The sequence below is a fragment of the Rhinoraja longicauda genome, chromosome 8, assembly GCF_053455715.1.
Source record: "Rhinoraja longicauda isolate Sanriku21f chromosome 8, sRhiLon1.1, whole genome shotgun sequence".
Taxonomy (NCBI): domain Eukaryota; kingdom Metazoa; phylum Chordata; class Chondrichthyes; order Rajiformes; family Arhynchobatidae; genus Rhinoraja; species Rhinoraja longicauda.
This window is the reverse complement of record NC_135960.1, coordinates 49,255,556-49,273,791: the sequence shown is the minus strand read 5'-3', so window position 1 is coordinate 49,273,791 and position 18,236 is coordinate 49,255,556. Positions and strand designations below refer to the sequence as shown.

At 41.6% G+C, this 18,236-nt stretch overlaps 1 protein-coding gene across 1 annotated transcript in view; it reads right to left on the bottom strand.

Moving 5' to 3' along the window:
* The window catches only part of LOC144595940 (kalirin), a 351,636-nt gene that overhangs the window by 110,029 nt on the left and 223,371 nt on the right, over positions 1–18,236 (bottom strand). Inside the window, exons 6-7 of the mRNA XM_078403892.1 lie at positions 5,039–5,161; positions 2,642–2,833 (exon numbers count right to left, since the gene is read on the bottom strand). Of these exons, the coding sequence (XP_078260018.1) occupies positions 2,642–2,833; positions 5,039–5,161 (315 nt within the window). The remainder of the gene's footprint in view (positions 1–2,641; positions 2,834–5,038; positions 5,162–18,236) is intronic.

Genomic DNA, 18,236 nt, shown 5'->3' with positions numbered 1-18,236 from the left:
GTGCGCCGCGGCAACAACAATGGGAGCGCGGCTCCCAAAAAAAGTCGGAGAAAACATCGAGGAAAGCGGGGGGTGTTTGGAACAGGCTGAGAGCCCAAACCTTCCGTCCACCTCTGCCCAGCATCCTTCTGGCAGGGGCTACGGACTATAACTAACTACCGGTGCAGCTCCCCCTCAACCGGAAGTGCCGACACCTCCCTAGCTGATGACTTGAACTGCTTCTACGCACAATTCGAGACGGGCAACATTACCTCTAGCTCGCCGTCTAAAAACAACACCGCCAGCGCGCTGGCTAGCGAGGCTGGAGGGGGATCCACCGCTGGGGATGTGTACACATTCTCGGTGTCCGAGCACGACTTGAGGAGGGCTCTGACGCGTGTGAACACGAGGAAAGCTGTAGGCCCAGATGGTATATCTGGGCGAGTACTAAAGGCTTGTGCTACTCAGCCTGCTCCAGTGCTCACCACAATATTCAACCTCTCCTTGGCCAAGTCCATGGTCCCTGCATGCTTCAAAAGATCCATCATCGTACTAGTGCCAAAGAATGCCTCTCCAGCTTGTTTGAATGACTACTGACTGGTGGCCCTCACCTCGGTGGTCATGAAATGCTTCGAGAGGCTGATCAAGAACCACATATGTGCCTTCCTCCCTCACAATATGGCCCGCTGCAGTTCGCATACCGTCCGAACAGATCCACGGATGATGCGGTCTCCCAGGTTCTGCACACTGCTCTCTCTCATCTTGACAGGCTGAAGGGTGGCTATGTGAGGATGCTGTTCATTGATTTTAGTTCAGCTTTCAATACAATAGTCCACACCAGACTTGCTGAGAAGCTGCTCAGGGCATTTGGCCCATCAAGCCTGACCATCAATCTCCCATTTAAATAAATCTTATTTTAATCCCACATTCTCATCAACTCCCTTCAGATTCAACCAGTCATCGACACACTAGGGGCAATTATAGGCTACCAATTTAAAGTACTTACAAAGTTCATAAGTTCTAGCAGCAGAATTAGACCATTCAGCCCATCGTCTACTCCGCCATTCTATCACGGCTGATATATCTAACCCTCTCAACCTCATTCTCTGTTTTCTCCCCATAACCTCTGAGATCCTTATTAATCAGGAATCTGTCAATCTCCACCTTAACTTGACTTGGCCTCCACAGCCATCTGTGGTGATGAATTCCACAGATTCACCACCCTCTGACTAAAGAAATTCCTCCTCATCTCCTTTCTAAAGGTGCGTTCTTTTATTCTGAGGCTATGGCCTCTGGTCCTAGACTCTCCCACTAGTGGAAACATCCTCCCCACATTCACCCTATCCAGGCCTTTTACATACGCATATCCATATTTACTTATGCAGGGAATGGAGGGATATGGATCACATGCAGGCAGGTGAGATCAGTTTATCTCAGCATCATGCTCAGAACATTACATTGTGGGCCGAAAGGCCTGTCATGTGCTGGACTGTTATATTTTCTATGTACATAACAATAATCTTCAAAAATCCCTTTATATTCACTTCATAATTGTGATTAAATGCTGAATGTATTATGATTACTACTTAAAACACTCCCAACAGTGAGAGTGATTGGTTAATTATAACCTGACAACACTGCAGAGAGATGCAAGATTACAACTCTTTGTCCCAGGGTAATTCTCGTGGGGATGCTTGTCTTCTTTTGAAACCTTCCATGTGGTTAAAAAAACTTTCCTTTTCAAATGCAAAAAAACGAACGAGAAAGTACAAAAAAGTTTTTCTTATTTAATAAATTGAAACATTTTTTAAGTATTGCTTTAATCATAAAGTTGTCACTTGTTAGAATTCTGTAAAACATATTTCTTGATTTCAAAAATCAGTTGCCAGAGTAGTTTTGTTTAGTTTAGTGTTGAGGTAGAGTCTGGACAGGCCTTTGGCCCACCAAGTCCGCACTGACCAGCAATCCCCCTACAAAAGCATTAGTCCTACACGCAAGGGACAATTTACATTTTTTTAATCAAAGCCAATTAACCAACAAACATTTACGTTTTTGGAGTGTGGGAGGAAACCAGAGCACTCGGAGAAAACTTACGTGGTCACAGGGAGAACGTACATATTCCATGCAGACAACACCTCATAGTCAGGATCGAACTCGGTTCTCTGGCACTGCAAGGCAGCAACTCTACAGCTGCGACATGATGCTGCCCTGAAGTAATTACCACTTGTATAAAAAACACATTATGTAGGTGTATAGTTTTGACATTACAGCAAAAAACAGAAATAGGGATAGTATGGCGGGCCGAGTCACTTTGATATCGAACCTTCGTTTGTCGGGCTCAAACTCTCGTGTGGACGGGGCGTGATCTGGGCCGACCAATCACGCGGTCAGTGGGGTGGCCGTCGTGTGCCGGGAGAACAAAGGATTTGGCAGTTGGGATTTGAACTCGGGCACACGCGGGAAAGCGACGGAACTGTATTCAGTTAATGATTAAACAGAGTGTTTACATGACGTGTGGACCTCCTCAATAGATCAATGGAAGGATTTTTTAAAAAATGCCAGGATTAACAATTGTCTGTAAAACAATGCAAATGGGGGGATCTTGTTTGTGGAAATAAATATTCTACAATGTGTAAGATCATATATTTTTCCCGAAACTCACCTGTTCAGCCTTCTGGTGAAACACAGCAGACATCGCCAAGATTGTGCTACGCTCATCTAGAGCAGCTGCAAAGCTCTTCCATTCCTGATCAAGTTGGGCAGAGATCTGCTTGATCTGCTGAGATGCATAATGACCGGCCTCAGAGAGCCTGGATGCAACAGACATGATTCTATTGATGTTGACATATGCGTTCTGAAAAAGCAGAAAATTGCCAGTTACAACATTAACTGAAAGAATGCTGTCAGCAGCTCCATCCATCACGATTGCAGCAAAGTTAGCAAATTAACATTTGTAAATTATTGATGCTTGCTTCAGACAGTAAGTTTCTCTTTTCTGGAAATAAGAGTAATCTCAAAAGAATACCTCTATATTTATTTCATAGCAATGTGTTTTTAAAGTAATAGATCAATAGTGCCTTCAAGCAACTACATTAAACAGAATGGGAAGATTTTAGCTTTGCTCATTGAAGCAGCAGCCTCACAGACCAATTATTCTTTTAAAACTTTAATATTAATGTTATGCATATGAATCTATGTCAATATTAATGTCATGCATATGAATCTAAGCAATCAAATTGCTTACTGGTTTATTTGGAAAAAGAGATCAAACTGGGTTTAATTATATGTCCCTTTCTCGTATAGTGCAGTCTTTGCTTTGTCGCAAGAAATCAGCAATTATTATGTGATCATCGGCCTTGCTCTTTGGGCATGTTCATGTCTACCCAACATGTAGTATTTGGGTACCAGGAGTTCAGTAGCACCAACAGAGGTAGGAAACACAAATAAAATCATTGTATGGAAAAATTGCTGTCATCTAATTATGAAATATTCTGGTGGTGCAGCCATCATTCTTTGTGCGGCTGGCAAAACTTGAAAACTGGTTAATAGAGAGACAGCATGGAATGATGCCCTTCGGCCCACTGAGTCTACACCGACCATCAATCACCCATGCAGATTAGGTCGATGTTATCCCACTTTCGCATCCACCCCCGACACACGAGGGACAATTTCCAGAGGCCAATTAACTTACAAATCCTTAGGATGTTGGAGGAAACCGTGGCACCGGGAGGAAACCCACGTGGTCATAAGGAAAACATGCAAACTCCACACAGACAGCATCTGAGGTCAGAATCAAATCCAGGGCTATGGTGCTGTGAGGCAGCGGCTCTACCAGCTGTGCCACTGTGCTCCCATAAACTGCGAGATCAATCATAATGGTGATGTTTAAGGGCTTTGTTTAAATGACTTCTTGCTTTTATAAATTATTGAAAAGTTTCCCAAATATTCCAAATAAAGAAAAGGGCCTTTAATCACGTTTTACAGTTCAATGGTTGCCAGGAAATGTGTTTGCAGTATGACATCATGATAATAAATTAATACTGTTTGAACTTATCCCCCAGTATATGATGAGCATTGAATAATATTTATTGATGTAATGACTGCAACAAACATACTGACTCAGCTAGATTCCTTTATTTGTAGAGGTGAAATATTAAGAGCATAACATGTCTTTTTGAGAATCTGATCACAAAGAAAATTTCTAAATTGAAGCCTCGATTGAGGTGGCAGTCTTGAAGTATTTTCTGGCAGTTTGTTGGAGCTCTGAAATGTAACCACCACAATCCTCAGTCGAAAGAGAATCAATTTGGTCTCACCAGCAATTGTACCCCAAGGATTGTTCAACAAATAATGGTAGTTAACGCACACAACTTTTACAATATTTCATAACTGTTTAAAGTTAAAAACATTTAATACTTGTGAGAAAATTCAATATTTGCATGCCACTCAAAGTCTAAATATAGGAACAACTAGACATTCAGCCTTAAGGATTTATTTCATTGTTTAATTGGATCTTTATATACTTAGTTAACCATAATTGTATCCATCATATTGACTCTCATTATCATTTAAAATATGTTCTAAATGGAACTTAAAAAAACAAAATGTAATGTGACAAAAAAAATTGTCAAGTGAAAGCATTATTTAATCTTTTTTCTTGACATAAATGTGTGGATTTTTCTCACTATTCTACAAAACACAGTCAAATGGAAATAATAAGTATTGTTTAAAGATTGATAAATGATTAAAATCATCTATAATAAAAAACATCATTTTCGGAACCAAATGAAACATATTGTTTGAACTCAATTCTCCAGCAGCAGCTATTTTGTGCTTCTGTATATATATGAAAAATGACAAAGATATATTCTTAAATAAAGGAGAAGATATTGATATTTCTGGGACATTATTCCCATGGAATGTCTGCCAAGTTTTGCCACATAATCAGTATTTTTACCTATCTCAATGCAACAAGATGAAACATTAATGCTTTATTGTTCATTTATCAACACACTTTGAGTTTGATTTACAACTTTAACACCTTCCCCTCAGAACTTACCATTGAGTTCATAGCAAAATGGTTGTGCTGTGTTTGTAGATCCACAGTATGCTGGTAACTCACTCCAATCTCCGTGTGACTTTGGAGGAATAGCTGCTTGTTGTGGCTAATCCAATCAAACATCTAAATAAAAAGGGGATTGGGTTAGTGCAGCCTTGCAGCTGAAATTTGTTGCAAGATCTTTACAACCAGCTGTAACATAATCAGAAAGTAATAAAAGGTAAGCAAACGGAACTAAAAATGTGTGCACACATCTTTACACATTCAACCACACTTCCGCAGGTAATGATCACAGAGTCATCAGAATCAAGTGCAGGAGCACAGGAAGAATTTTCACATTTTTCAAGGCATTCCTCAGTCTTGTTTATTATTTCCTGAAATGCCCCAGATGACTTTGATAGATGCAGCAAGGCTTTTCGCAGCTGAGAGTGTGGCAGGGAATTTGCTCTCATCTTTTATAATGCCATGATTTGTGCAAGTGAGCTCTCATTAATGGCCTTATGTCTCGTTCAGTGCCTTTGTTGTTTCTGTCTGCACTCAGTCAAAAGTAATTGCTAGTTGCTTCGGGTGGCACAGCAGTAGAGTTGCTGCCTTACAGCGCCAGTGACCTGGGATCGATCCTCACTACGGGTTTGTACATTCTCCCTGTGATTGCCTGGGTGTTCTCTGGCTGCTCAGGTTTCCTCCCAAAGACATGCAGGTTGTTTGGTTAATTGTCTTCTGTAAATTGTCCTTAGTGTGTAGGATAGAACTAGTATATGGGTGATCGCTGGTCGGTGCAGATTCTGCGGTGGTGGGCTGAAAGGCCTGTTTCCATGCTGTATCTCTAAACTAAACTAAAAACTGATCATCCCTGAGAACGATCTTCATTCATTTTACATACCGATGTTAATGAGGTTAAAGATATCTTTTCCAAATCAAAACTATCTGGACGGAAATACAGGTTGCACATATTTGTACATATGGACACAAGGAACAGCCAATGCTGGTTTACATAAAAAAAGACACAAAGTGCTGGTGTAATTCAATAGTTCAGGCAGCATCTCTGGAGAACATGGATAGGTGACATTTTGGGTCAGGATCCTTCTTCATACTAATCAGTCTGAAGAAAGGTCCTGACTGAAAAACGTTGCCTCTCCATGTTTTCGAGAGATGTTGCCTGACCCGCTGAGTTACTACAGCACTTTGTGTCTATTTTTGTACATATGGGTATGGTGCACAGCTGGGAATGATATTACCTCACAGCCCCAGACCTCGAGTGCATTCCTGACCTCGGGTGCTACCTGTGTGAGGTTTGCATTTTCTCATCATGACTGCGTGGGCTTCCTCTGACTGCTCCGATTCCTCCCACTTAGTGTGGCTAAAAGAATCAAAGAGGAGTTGATGGGCATGTGTGGAAGAGAATAAAGTTGCAGGGATATAGACATATGGGGAGAGAGGGAATGGGAGCCAGCATGGTCTTCATGACTGAGGTGGGATGGTTTTATATTGCTTGTCCTGGCTAATGGAAGGAACCTGAAAGGAAGCCTGATAGGCTGTGGATGGAGATTATTTATAGTGTCCTCATGATTGTCAACTTTAAAGGTCTAAGCCAACACACCTGGCAAACTCTCAAGGGACTAGGAAGGCAATGGAGCAGCAATGTGTTGCTCTTCAGACCGAATTAGTTCATAAGACATAAGACAGAATTAGCCCGAGTCTGCTCTGCCATTCCATTATGACTGATCTATCTTCCCCTCTCAACCTCATTCTCCTGCCTTCTTAGAATAGGGGTCGTTCCAGGTTGAAACCCTTCTTTAGACTGAGTTAGGGGAGAAGGAAACGAGAGGTTTGAAAAAGTTCAGACCAAATTAGAGTCAGGATGAACAAGGATAGGTGGAGCCCACAATGGTCTATTGTTGGCTGTGGAAGAGGTGGTAATGAAGGGCTGGAAAGATGCAAACAGTGGAACAGGCAGGATGATTAGGGTGGGGGATGGGCGGAGCGAGAGGGAATCCAAAGGTTACTTGAAATGAGAGAAATCAATATTCATACTGTTGGGTTGTAGACCCTTGCAGTGAAACATGCATGTTTTTCTGAGTGGTCTAGTGGGTTCAGAGGCACCTCTCCCCATCAGATGCAGGATGCAGCTTTCTCCCTTTCTCCTGCAGCCTCTCTCTCCTCCACAGCACCCATAATGTAGATTGCTGTTATTTTACTGCCATGGGGAGTGCACCTTTAAGTGCTGAAACACATCTCCAAGTGCTGTGCACAAAAGTGTCCCCAGCAGTGTAAAAGTGGGTTGGGTTTTGGAACAACATCACATATTTCACTTGTGTAGCTTACATCACAGTGATATGAACATTGAAACATAGAAAATAGGTTACAGGAGGAGGTCATTCGCCCCTTCGAGCCAGCACCACCATTCATTGTGATCATGGCTGATCATCCACAATTAGTAACCTGTGCCCAACTTCTCCCCATATCCCTTGATTCCACTCGCCCCCAGTACTTGAATTCTCTAATTTTAAGTAACTTTTACTTACACTCCCCACTCTCCTCACGCCTTGCCCCCTTCCTCCACCCTAGACATTTAACCAGTTTCACAGTTCACCACATTGTGTCCTTCTTGAGATCACACCTTCCCTATCCAACAATGGGTAGGGAGCCTCCCTGTCTGAAGTTATTTGTTGCCGGCCCTGATCGGTGCTGGTCTTTCCTTCCCTCCAGCTCTCCACCCACCACCCTCACTCAGCCCCTACTTTCAGTCTGAAGAAGGCTCCTGACCTGAAACGTCATCTATTTTTTCCTGGAGAGATGCTGCCTGACGCACAGAGTTACGTCAGCACTTTGTGTTTATTTTTGAGTTTTTTATAATGGTTCTGGGTGCAAATCATCATGATACCAGATCTGTTCCTGATATTTACAACCATTTTCTGCAGTGGATCCAACTTGGTATTGGCACAATAAGTATCACTATTCAGAACGATAACAAGAGGTAAATTGCAAGTTCGAGCGGATTTGTTTAGTAATTGGCACAGGTGTTTGTATTGGCAGTTTGATGTACACTTTAGAAACTGATGTGCTCACTTGTATTAATGAGGCAACATGTTGAGAATTTCCGTCTGCAAAACTTACAGAGTATGAATTACCCCAAAGATCTCGGAAGAACTTATCAATGTTTATGACTGAATAATACATCTCTGTTGAGCCTCAGCTCATCTTTGAATCAGAAGTTAGCGGCCGCAGTTTAACTCAATAGCTCGAATATTTTTTAATAGTCCAGTAGAATTGTTTAGTTCGGAGATGCAACATGAAACAGGCCCATTGGCCATCGAGTCCGCGCCGACCATCGATCATCCGTCCACTAGTTCATGTTATCCCACCTTATCCTACACACTAGGGGCAATTTACAGAATCCAATCAACCTGCACACCTGCACGTCTTTGGAATGTGGAAGGAAACCAGAGCACCTGGAGAAAATCCACACAGTTACAGGGAGAGCATGCAAACTCCACACTGACAGCACTCAGTCACGATTGATCCCGGTTTATGGCACTGTGAGGCAGCAGCTCTACTGCTGTGCTGCCCAACTTTTCCATTTATGGATGTAGAAAATGTTTAGAAACACGTTACATTGGATCTTTGTTCTCTTTACTGGTTCACCAATTTCCTCCTGTGTCTATCTTTGATATAAACCAATATCTGCAGTTCCTTCCTACACAATCTAAACAAAGTCTTTTTTGCACATTTTGCAATATTTGGTGTTGTGCATGAGTAGAAAGTGAAAAACAAATCTTGGTAGCTAATCACAAAAGCTTGATAATTCAACTTAATACCTGCCTGGGGCCTTAACATATTCACTGAAATTTATTGAAAACTTCTGAAAGTTTTAAGGAAGCAGATTTACATCTTGTAGCACAATAACTGCAATTGTTTTATATCTATGGCATAAATGTTTCCTGTGTTTCATCTGCAACTTATGTTACAAGGAAGCCTGAGGGAACAATAAATCAGGGTTGCATTATAATGGAAGTATAGTTAAAACTAGCATGTATTACATAAATGTAGAAAATGTCAGGAATTGTTTACTAATTGTCTTCCATTAGACACAAATTCTTATTCTTAAAATGGGCATAAGAAGTTAATCTTCAAGCAGAGGTTACTTTATCAACAAATTACAAAATCATCAAAGCCATAAATAACAGTTTTTGTATACTTTCACACTTTCCACCATGATAAATGGCATCTATGGGGGGTTAGGAAGGACCTGTGCCACCATGCAGCCCAAATTATATTGTGAGTTTTTAGTCATTTAACTAATCAATGCTATAATTTTAAAAAGATGGAAAATATTCCGAGAAGTGACAAATTTTGAAAGATGATCCATTGTAATCAATGAAATTCTTTATGTGGTTCAGCACCAAGCCAGAGGAACAGCAAGTCTTAGTTTTCATTGTAGAATCAAGGAACTGTAGGTGCTGGTTTAAACCAAAGATAGATACAAAGTGCTGGAGTAGCTCAGCGGGTCAGGCAGATCTCTGGAGAAAAAGGATGGGTGATGTTTCGGGTCGAGACCCTTCATTCGACGGTGTGAACAAGGGTCCTGACCTGATTCGTCACCCATCCTTTTTCTCCAGAGATGCTGCCTGACCCGCTGAGTTACTCCAGCATTTTGTGTCCATTTTAGTTTTTATTTCTGGTCTCTGCTGAGTTAACTGATTAGAACTATTGTTGTGCTACGACTGAACTCAGATTACAGGAATTGAGGAGGTAGTTGGAATGTAGTGGGGAAGAGAAACGCACTGTTAATTCTAACTTCTAATTTAAAATAAGAAATGCTAAACATGATTAGGCAGCCTCTGCAAAGAGAAAAACAGAGTTAATGTTGCAATTTGCTGACCTATCCAACAGTACTTTTGATTGAAAGATACAGCAAGGAAACTGGCCCTTTGGCCCACACCGACCATCGATCAACCATTCACACTGGTTCTATGTTTTCCACTCCCTACACTCCAGGGACAATTTACAGCAGCCAATAAATCTAGAAACCCAAATGTCTTAGGGATGTGGAAGGAAAACGGAGCACCCGAAGAAAACCCATTTTCTCACAGGGAGAACATGCAAACTCCACACAGACAGCACCTCAGGTCAGGATCGACCCCGGATATCTGGCGCTATGAGGCAGCAGAATGTTTGCTTCTATGGGCAATATTATTCTCCACAGACACTGCCTGAATTGCAGAAACCTTTTAGCATTTCCTCTTTATTCTATTTTTCCAGCATATGCACTATTTTGATTTGGGATTTTAATTGATGTGTTCACCATTGAAGACCCCATGATGGAAGAGTGGTTTGGAATTCAGAAAATACAAGCCAAAGCCAGAAAATGTTAGCAGCTTTGCGTCAGAGTTTAATTTAGAGATACAACTTGGAAACAAGCCCTTCAGCCCACCGAGTCCGCACCGATCAGCCGTACAATAGTTCTATCCTACACACTAGGGACAATTTACTGAAGCCAATTAACCTACAAACCTGTACGCCTTTGGAATGTGGGAGGAAACCGGAGCACCTGGAGAAAACCCATGGGGTCTCAGAGAGAACGTACAAACTCCGTACAGACAGCACCCATAGTCAGTATCAAACCTGCTTCTCTGGCGCTGTGAGGCAGGAAATCTACCACTGCGACATTGTGCTGCCAGAGATGGAGACCATTTAAACAAATGCAAAAACAAAATCCAAAGTGAGCGGCACTGTCAGCGGTTCTGAGCAATGCTTTTCCAGAAAGTGTTCATCAACAGAGCATTGCTATCTTTACAAAGTCAAGAGATGTCATTATCTCACACCTTTGTTGTCGATAAACCCCCTACAAATTTCCTGTAAGCTTCCAACTTTATCGGGCCAATCATTCCGTTAGATTACCTTTTCCTTTAATGTTATTATTCTTATATATGCTGTTTTCAACCCACAAGGTCAATTTTATCTATCTTACTTCTCACAACACAAGTAGGAGGCCAATAAGCCCATCAAGACTATGACAACCTGGTACTACAACCATCTGTTTCTGTCCTAGAATGTTTAGATTTATTATTGTCACATACTGAGAAACAGTGAAAAGCTGTTGTTTGCGCACTATCCAGCTCAAATCAGATAATACCACACATGAATAGAATCAAGCCAAACACAAATCAGCAGGTGGATCGAAGAGGAAAGCGTTTTAAAAGTTGCCAAGCCTCAGTACCATCTTGCATCTATTGTCTTGCATATGCTCACAATTCCCCTTTGATTCCTACACTGGGAGATTACAGTTGTCAATTAAACTACCTCTGTTTTTCTGGGACCCTTAACCATTTCAGGGTTAAGATCAATTTTATTTTGAAATTTGATGAAAGAAGACTACGGAGGAAATGCCAAGGGCATGAGTCATAGATTCACACAGCATGAAAACAGGCCTTTCGGCCCAACTCCCCCATGCCGACCAACATGCCCCATCTACACTAGTCCCACCTGCCCATGATTGGCGCATAACCCTCTAAACGTGTCCTATCCAAGTGCCTGACCAAATGTTTCTTAAATGTTTTGATAGTACCTGCTTCAACTACCTCCTCCGGCCGCCCTGTTTCATATACCCACCACCCCTTGTGTAAAAAAAGTTACCCCTCAGGTTCCTATTAAATCTTTCTTCCCTCACCTAAATGAGATGAAAGGCATATGTTTTTCAATTAAGCTTATTGAAGTGAACCTCATATCATGTCCACAAAGGCCTAAGATAATTCTTTGCAAATGGCGGTCCTATTTCTCCTCCATAAGCATCCATAGAAGCACAAATTGTCCTCGAGGGCCAGTTTCATTGAAACTCTGAGCAAAGGTTACTGGATTCTGAAATATGAGGTCAAGCTGCATTGAATTCCAATCTGGACTGACAATTCAATTGAATTTCTCAGCTCCTTAGCTGGATATCATTGAACTTTGACTCAGCAGGTAACGTTATCTCCCTCCAGTTATACAGCTCCAATTTGTGAAGTTTGAACAAGAAGTGGACCATGATGGCTTCCTCACGCTGATGTAAATTTTATGATTTACACTAGAAAATGTCATGGTAAGGCTACAACAGCAACAGAGAGCAAGATTGTCATTTTCATCAGTTCAGTTTAGAGATAGAGTGTGGAAACAGGCCCTTCAGCCCACCGAGGCCTGTGATCATCCAGACACTAGCTTTATCCTACACACAAGGGACAATTTATATAAGCCAATTAACCTACAAGCCTGTATATCTTTGGAATGTGGGAGGAAACTGGAGCACCCGGAGAAAACCCATGCAATCACAGGGAGAACGTACAAACTCCTCCCAGACAGCACCCATAGTGAGGATCAAACCCCGGTCTCTGGCGCTGTAAGGCAGCAGCTCTACCGCTGCACCCCCATGCCGCCAGAATGATGTCACTGAATATCTGTCTTTTCCATTTTATTTGCAGTTTCAAATATTAATTTTTCTTCATGACCTGAGATTATTGTGACCAAGAGAATGGAGACTGACCACTGTCTAACCAACCAGCGACATGTTGCTGAACTTCTTCACGGCGAATGACAAAGTTGATCAATATTTCTGCACCTTTTTCTCTCAAATGAATTCATTCAATTTTATCTCTTGAAACATTAATTCTGTGCACCATGTAAAACATTTTGAACATAAGTACGAGGCAGAGGTATATTTAACTGGTCACTTCAAAAGGGTTAGGTTTAATGGCTCTTGGAAATCTGACTTGCTTGAAACTCTGAACTAGTTCCATTTTAGATTGCATAACATATTATTCAGAAAATGCAATGGCTTAGAAATAACTGTGTGATTAATAATAGATAAATGTATTCAATTTATGGATGAAATCGCAGTTTTTTCCTGTGACTGCACATTTCTTGGATGGGTTGGGGGGGGGTAGAATTTGAGAAACCCTGTTGTGATGTGGATAAATATGTTCAATTATAAAATCAAGATATTGCAATATTTATGGATTTCGTAAACATTCTTCTAATTTGTCAATATTACAATACCAAGGCTGTCGAGATATACGAACATATCAGTTTTCGGTATTTTATAATGAAAACATTGAAGACACGTACAGAGTCAATCTCCAGAAAAACTGTGACAGCCAAGGAGGCACACCGACGCCTCTACTTCCCGAGGAGATTGAGGAAATTCAGCATGTCTCCAATGGCTTTTATATACTTCTCTAGACACACCATCTAAAGCAAACTGATGGGTTGTGTCACAGCTTGGTTTGGGAGCAGCTCTGCCCACCCAAGATGGCAAGAAATTGCAGAGGGTTGTAGACAAAGTCGAGTTCACCATACAGACCAGACTTCTCACCATTCACTCCATCTACATTTCCTGATGTCTTGGAAAAGCAGCCAACATAATCAAGGAGTTGTCTCATCTTGCTCATTCCTTCTTCTCCCTGCTCCCACCTGGCAAAAGATACAAAAGCCCAAGAGAGCAAACTACCAGACTCAGAAACAACTTTTTCCCCTCTGTTATCAAGTTTCTGAACAATCCCTCCATTGACTAGCGTACTATCCCGTCTACCCCATTGTGGACATTGGACTTTGTCTATGGTTTCAATGCATTACAATGCTGAGAACTATATTCTGCACTCTGTATCTTTCCCTTTGCTCTATCTATTGTACTTGAGTTTGAGTTGAATGACATGTATTGTATATCTGATCTATTTGGATTGCATGCAAAACAAATCTTTTCACCATACCTCCATACACATGACAATAATAAACCTAAACCTAATAATATTTCTAGCCAAAAGTCATGCTTCAGTACTATGCGTGAAGCAGATGTCCCTAACATTTGAAACTGTGTGTGAGTGCATGGTGGCAGTAGAGTAAACGCTCGCAATAATGGAATAATGGACAATGTATATAACGGATATTGGTTATAGCGGACCGAGGTTCCTGTTGCACCATCCCCCGCTGACGCCAGTTTCCCAGTGAGCTGACACCATGTACCGTGCTTATGGTTGCGGGAGTGGTGAGAGCGAGCAGCATGAAGACGGTGTGAGTACTGGGCCCGTCCCTGGCGCACTGCGCGTGGAGCCGGGGGCTTTGCAGCTCCCTGGCCTGTGAATTGCTGCTTGTTTAACCTCCTCCCAACGTCGCGTTTCTTCCCTCCCGGCCTTGGGCTAAACGTTATCTGTGATCATTTGGTTATAGCCCTCAATAATGGACAGCATCCCCTCTCCCCCCCCCCCCCCCTGTGGTCTGTTATAGCAAGCATTACATTTTACTCGCTGTAGTTGATTTTATGTAACTGTACCACATTCTGATTACTGTCAGACTAGTGAAAGTAAGCACTGCCCTGTTTGGTGAATTGATATGCATGGGAGCATTACATGGTGTTACAGACAGCATCTGAGGTGAGCGTGTGACAAGTACTTAAAATCTCTTGCCGCTTCTGGTACTCCTTTAATTTTGGATGAAATACTAAATAGAAATATTTGGGACTCAAATCCAGATCTCTCTCACTGAATCCAAATCTAACCCATCAGTGGAATTGATACACAATGTTTCCGACTATTAAGTTTAAATTTATTATGTCAGGTATAACCTGGAAATCTATCAATCATAACCGTACGAGCAATCCTAACCTTAATAAAGGCAATTCACTTTTACATAATCAAGTAATGTGCTGCAGGCACAGGATCATTTAAAAATTATAGCATCGTAAAAGTTTATGGCACAATGAAGGTAGTTCCTGAAGCAGTGCTTCCACACTGTCTAACCAACCAGCGACATGTTGCTGAGCTTCTTCACGGCGAATGACAAAGTTGATCAATATTTCTGCACCTTTTTCTCTCAAATGAATTCATTCAATTTTATCTCTTGAAACATTAATTCTGTGCACCATGTAAAACATTTTGAACATAAGTACGAGGCAGAGGTATATTTAACTGGTCACCAAAAGGGTTAGGTTTAATGGCTCTTGGAAATCTGACTTGCTTGAAACTCTGAACTAGTTCCATTTTAGATTGCATAACATATTATTCAGAAAATGTAATGGCTTAGAAATAACTGTGTGATTAATAATAGATAAATGTATTCAATTTATGGATGAAATCGCAGTTTTCTCCTGTGACTGCACATTTCTTGGATGGGTTGGGGGGGGGTAGAATTTGAGAAACCCTGTTGTGATGTGGATAAATATGTTCAATTATAAAATCAAGATATTGCAATATTTATGGATTTCGTAAACATTCTTCTAATTTGTCAATATTACAATACCAAGGCTGTCGAGATATACGAACATATCAGTTTTCGGTATTTTATAATGAAAACATTGAAGACACGTACAGAGTCAATCTCCAGAAAAACTGTGACAGCCAAGGAGGCACACCGACGCCTCTACTTCCCGAGGAGATTGAGGAAATTCAGCATGTCTCCAATGGCTTTTATATACTTCTCTAGACGCACCATCTAAAGCAAACTGTTGGGTTGTGTCACAGCTTGGTTTGGGAGCAGCTCTGCCCACCCAAGACGGCAAGAAATTGCAGAGTGTTGTAGACAAAGTCGAGTTCACCATACAGACCAGACTTCTCACCATTCACTCCATCTACATTTCCTGATGTCTTGGAAAAGAGTATTAAGTTTAAATTTATTATGTCAGGTATAACCTGGAAATCTATCAATCATAACCGTACGAGCAATCCTAACCTTAATAAAGGCAATTCACTTTTACATAATCAAGTAATGTGCTGCAGGCACAGGATCATTTAAAAATTATAGCATCGTAAAAGTTTATGGCGCAATGAAGGTAGTTCCTGAAGCAGTGCTTCCACACAGACCAAACAAGAGCCTCACTAATCCCATGTTCCAGCTCTCAAATCCATGGTTTTCAAAAATTCAGAAATTATAGGAGCAGAATTAGTCCATTCGGCCTATAAAGTCTACTCCACCATTCAATCATGGCTGATCTATCTTTCCCTTTTACCCCCATTCTCCTGCCATTTCCCCATAACCCCCGTACCATAGAAACATAGAAAATAGGTGCAGGAGTAGCCCATTTGGTCCTTCGAGCCAGTACCGCCATTCAATATGATCATGGCTGATATTCTAAAAACCAGTACCCCATTCCTGCTTTCTCCCCATATCCCTTGATTCCGTTAGCCCGAAGAGCTATATCTAACTCTCTCTTAAAAACATCCAGTGAATTGACCTCCACTGCTTTCTGTGGCAGAGAATTCCACAGATTCACAACTCCCTGGGTGAAAAAGTTTTTTTTCATCTCAGTCCTAAATGGCCTACCCTTATTCTTAAACTGTGACCCCTGGTTCTGGACTCCCCCAACATCGGGAACATTTTTCCTGCAGTCAAGCATCTGTCAATCTCCGTTTGTAGGTGTGGTCTATCTAAAATAATACATGATACTCAAACAATTTAATTCACTCTATTTAAATATAAAATCCCTCTTAATAATGTTCTGTGAACTTTTTGAATATTAATCTTTGTTCAATTTTACACAATAAAGCTTCAGAACCTTCTCTCCTTTCAGTGCATTTCATCCACAGGTATATTTTTATGATGCTTTGGGAGGGCTCACAGCAATGTTGATCTTTCTAATCATAACCTACTGTGTCTCTCTCCTGTGTACTACACAGAAACATTGGGTCAGAAAAGGGGAACAATGATTTAATAAAAATAAATAGTTAGTTACTTTATTTTCACATTTTAGGAAATAATATTTATATAAATAGTCTATACGCCCAATAACTTTTTGTTCATATACAAAAAGTATAGACCAGAGTGGTGTGACTATCCTGACATCATAGTAGTGTGGAAGAGTCGGAGAGCCATACAGCATGGAAACAAACCCTTTGACCCAACTTGCTCATGCAAATCAACATGCTCCATCTACAATAGTTCCACCTGCTTGCGTTTGACCCATATCCCTCGAAACCACATACCTGTCTAAACGTTTCTTAAACGTTGTGATAGTACCTGGCTCAACTACCTCCTTTGGAAGCTCGTTCCATACACCTACTGTCTTTTGTGTCAAAATGTTGCCCCTCAGGTTCCTATTAAATCTTTCTCACATCACCGTAAACTTACAATCCTCTGGTTCTCGATTCCCCTACTCTTGGTAAAAGGCTCGGTGCATTCACCCTGTCTATAGACAATAGACAATAGACAAAAGGTGCAGGAGTAGGCCATTCAGCCCTTCGAGCCAGCACCGCCATTCAATGCGATCATGGCAGATCACTCTCAATCAGTACCCCGTTCCTGCCTTCTCCCCATACCCCCTCACTCCGCTATCCTTAAGAGCTCTATCCAGCTCTCGCTTGAAAGCATCCAACGAACTGGCCTCCACTGCCTTCTGAGGCAGAGAATTCCACACCTTCACCACTCTCTGACTGAAAAAGTTCTTCCTCATCTCCGTTCTAAATGGCCTACCCCTTATTCTTAAACTGTGGCCCCTTGTTCTGGACTCCCCCAACATTGGGAACATGTTTCCTGCCTCTAATGTGTCCAATCCCCTAATTATCTTATACGTTTCAATAAGATCCCCCTTCATCCTTCTAAATTCCAGTGTATACAAGCCTAACTGCTCCAGCCTTTCAACATACAACAGTCCCGCCATTCCGGGAATCAACCTCGTGAACCTACGCTGCACGCCCTCAATAGCAAGAATATCCTTCCTCAAATTTGGAGACCAAAACTGCACACAGTACTCCAGGTGCGGTCTCACCAGGGCCCGGTACAACTGTAGAAGGACCTCTTTGCTCCTATACTCAACTCCTCTTGTTACGAAGGCCAACATTCCATTGGCTTTCTTCACTGCCTGCTGTACCTGCATGCTTCCTTTCAGTGACTGATGCACTAGGACACCCAGATCTCGTTGAACATCCCCTCTTCCTAACGACACCATTCAGATAATAATCTGCCTTTCTATTCTTACTTCCAAAGTGAATAACCTCACACTTATCTACATTAAACTGCATCTGCCATGTATCCGCCCACTCACACAACCTGTCCAAGTCACCCTGCAGCCTTATTGCATCTTCCTCACAATTCACATTACCCCCCAGCTTAGTATCATCTGCAAATTTGCTAATGGTACTTTTAATCCCTTCATCTAAGTAATTAATGTATATCGTAAATAGCTGGGGTCCCAGCACCGAACCTTGCGGTACCCCACTGGTCACTGCCTGCCATTCCGAAA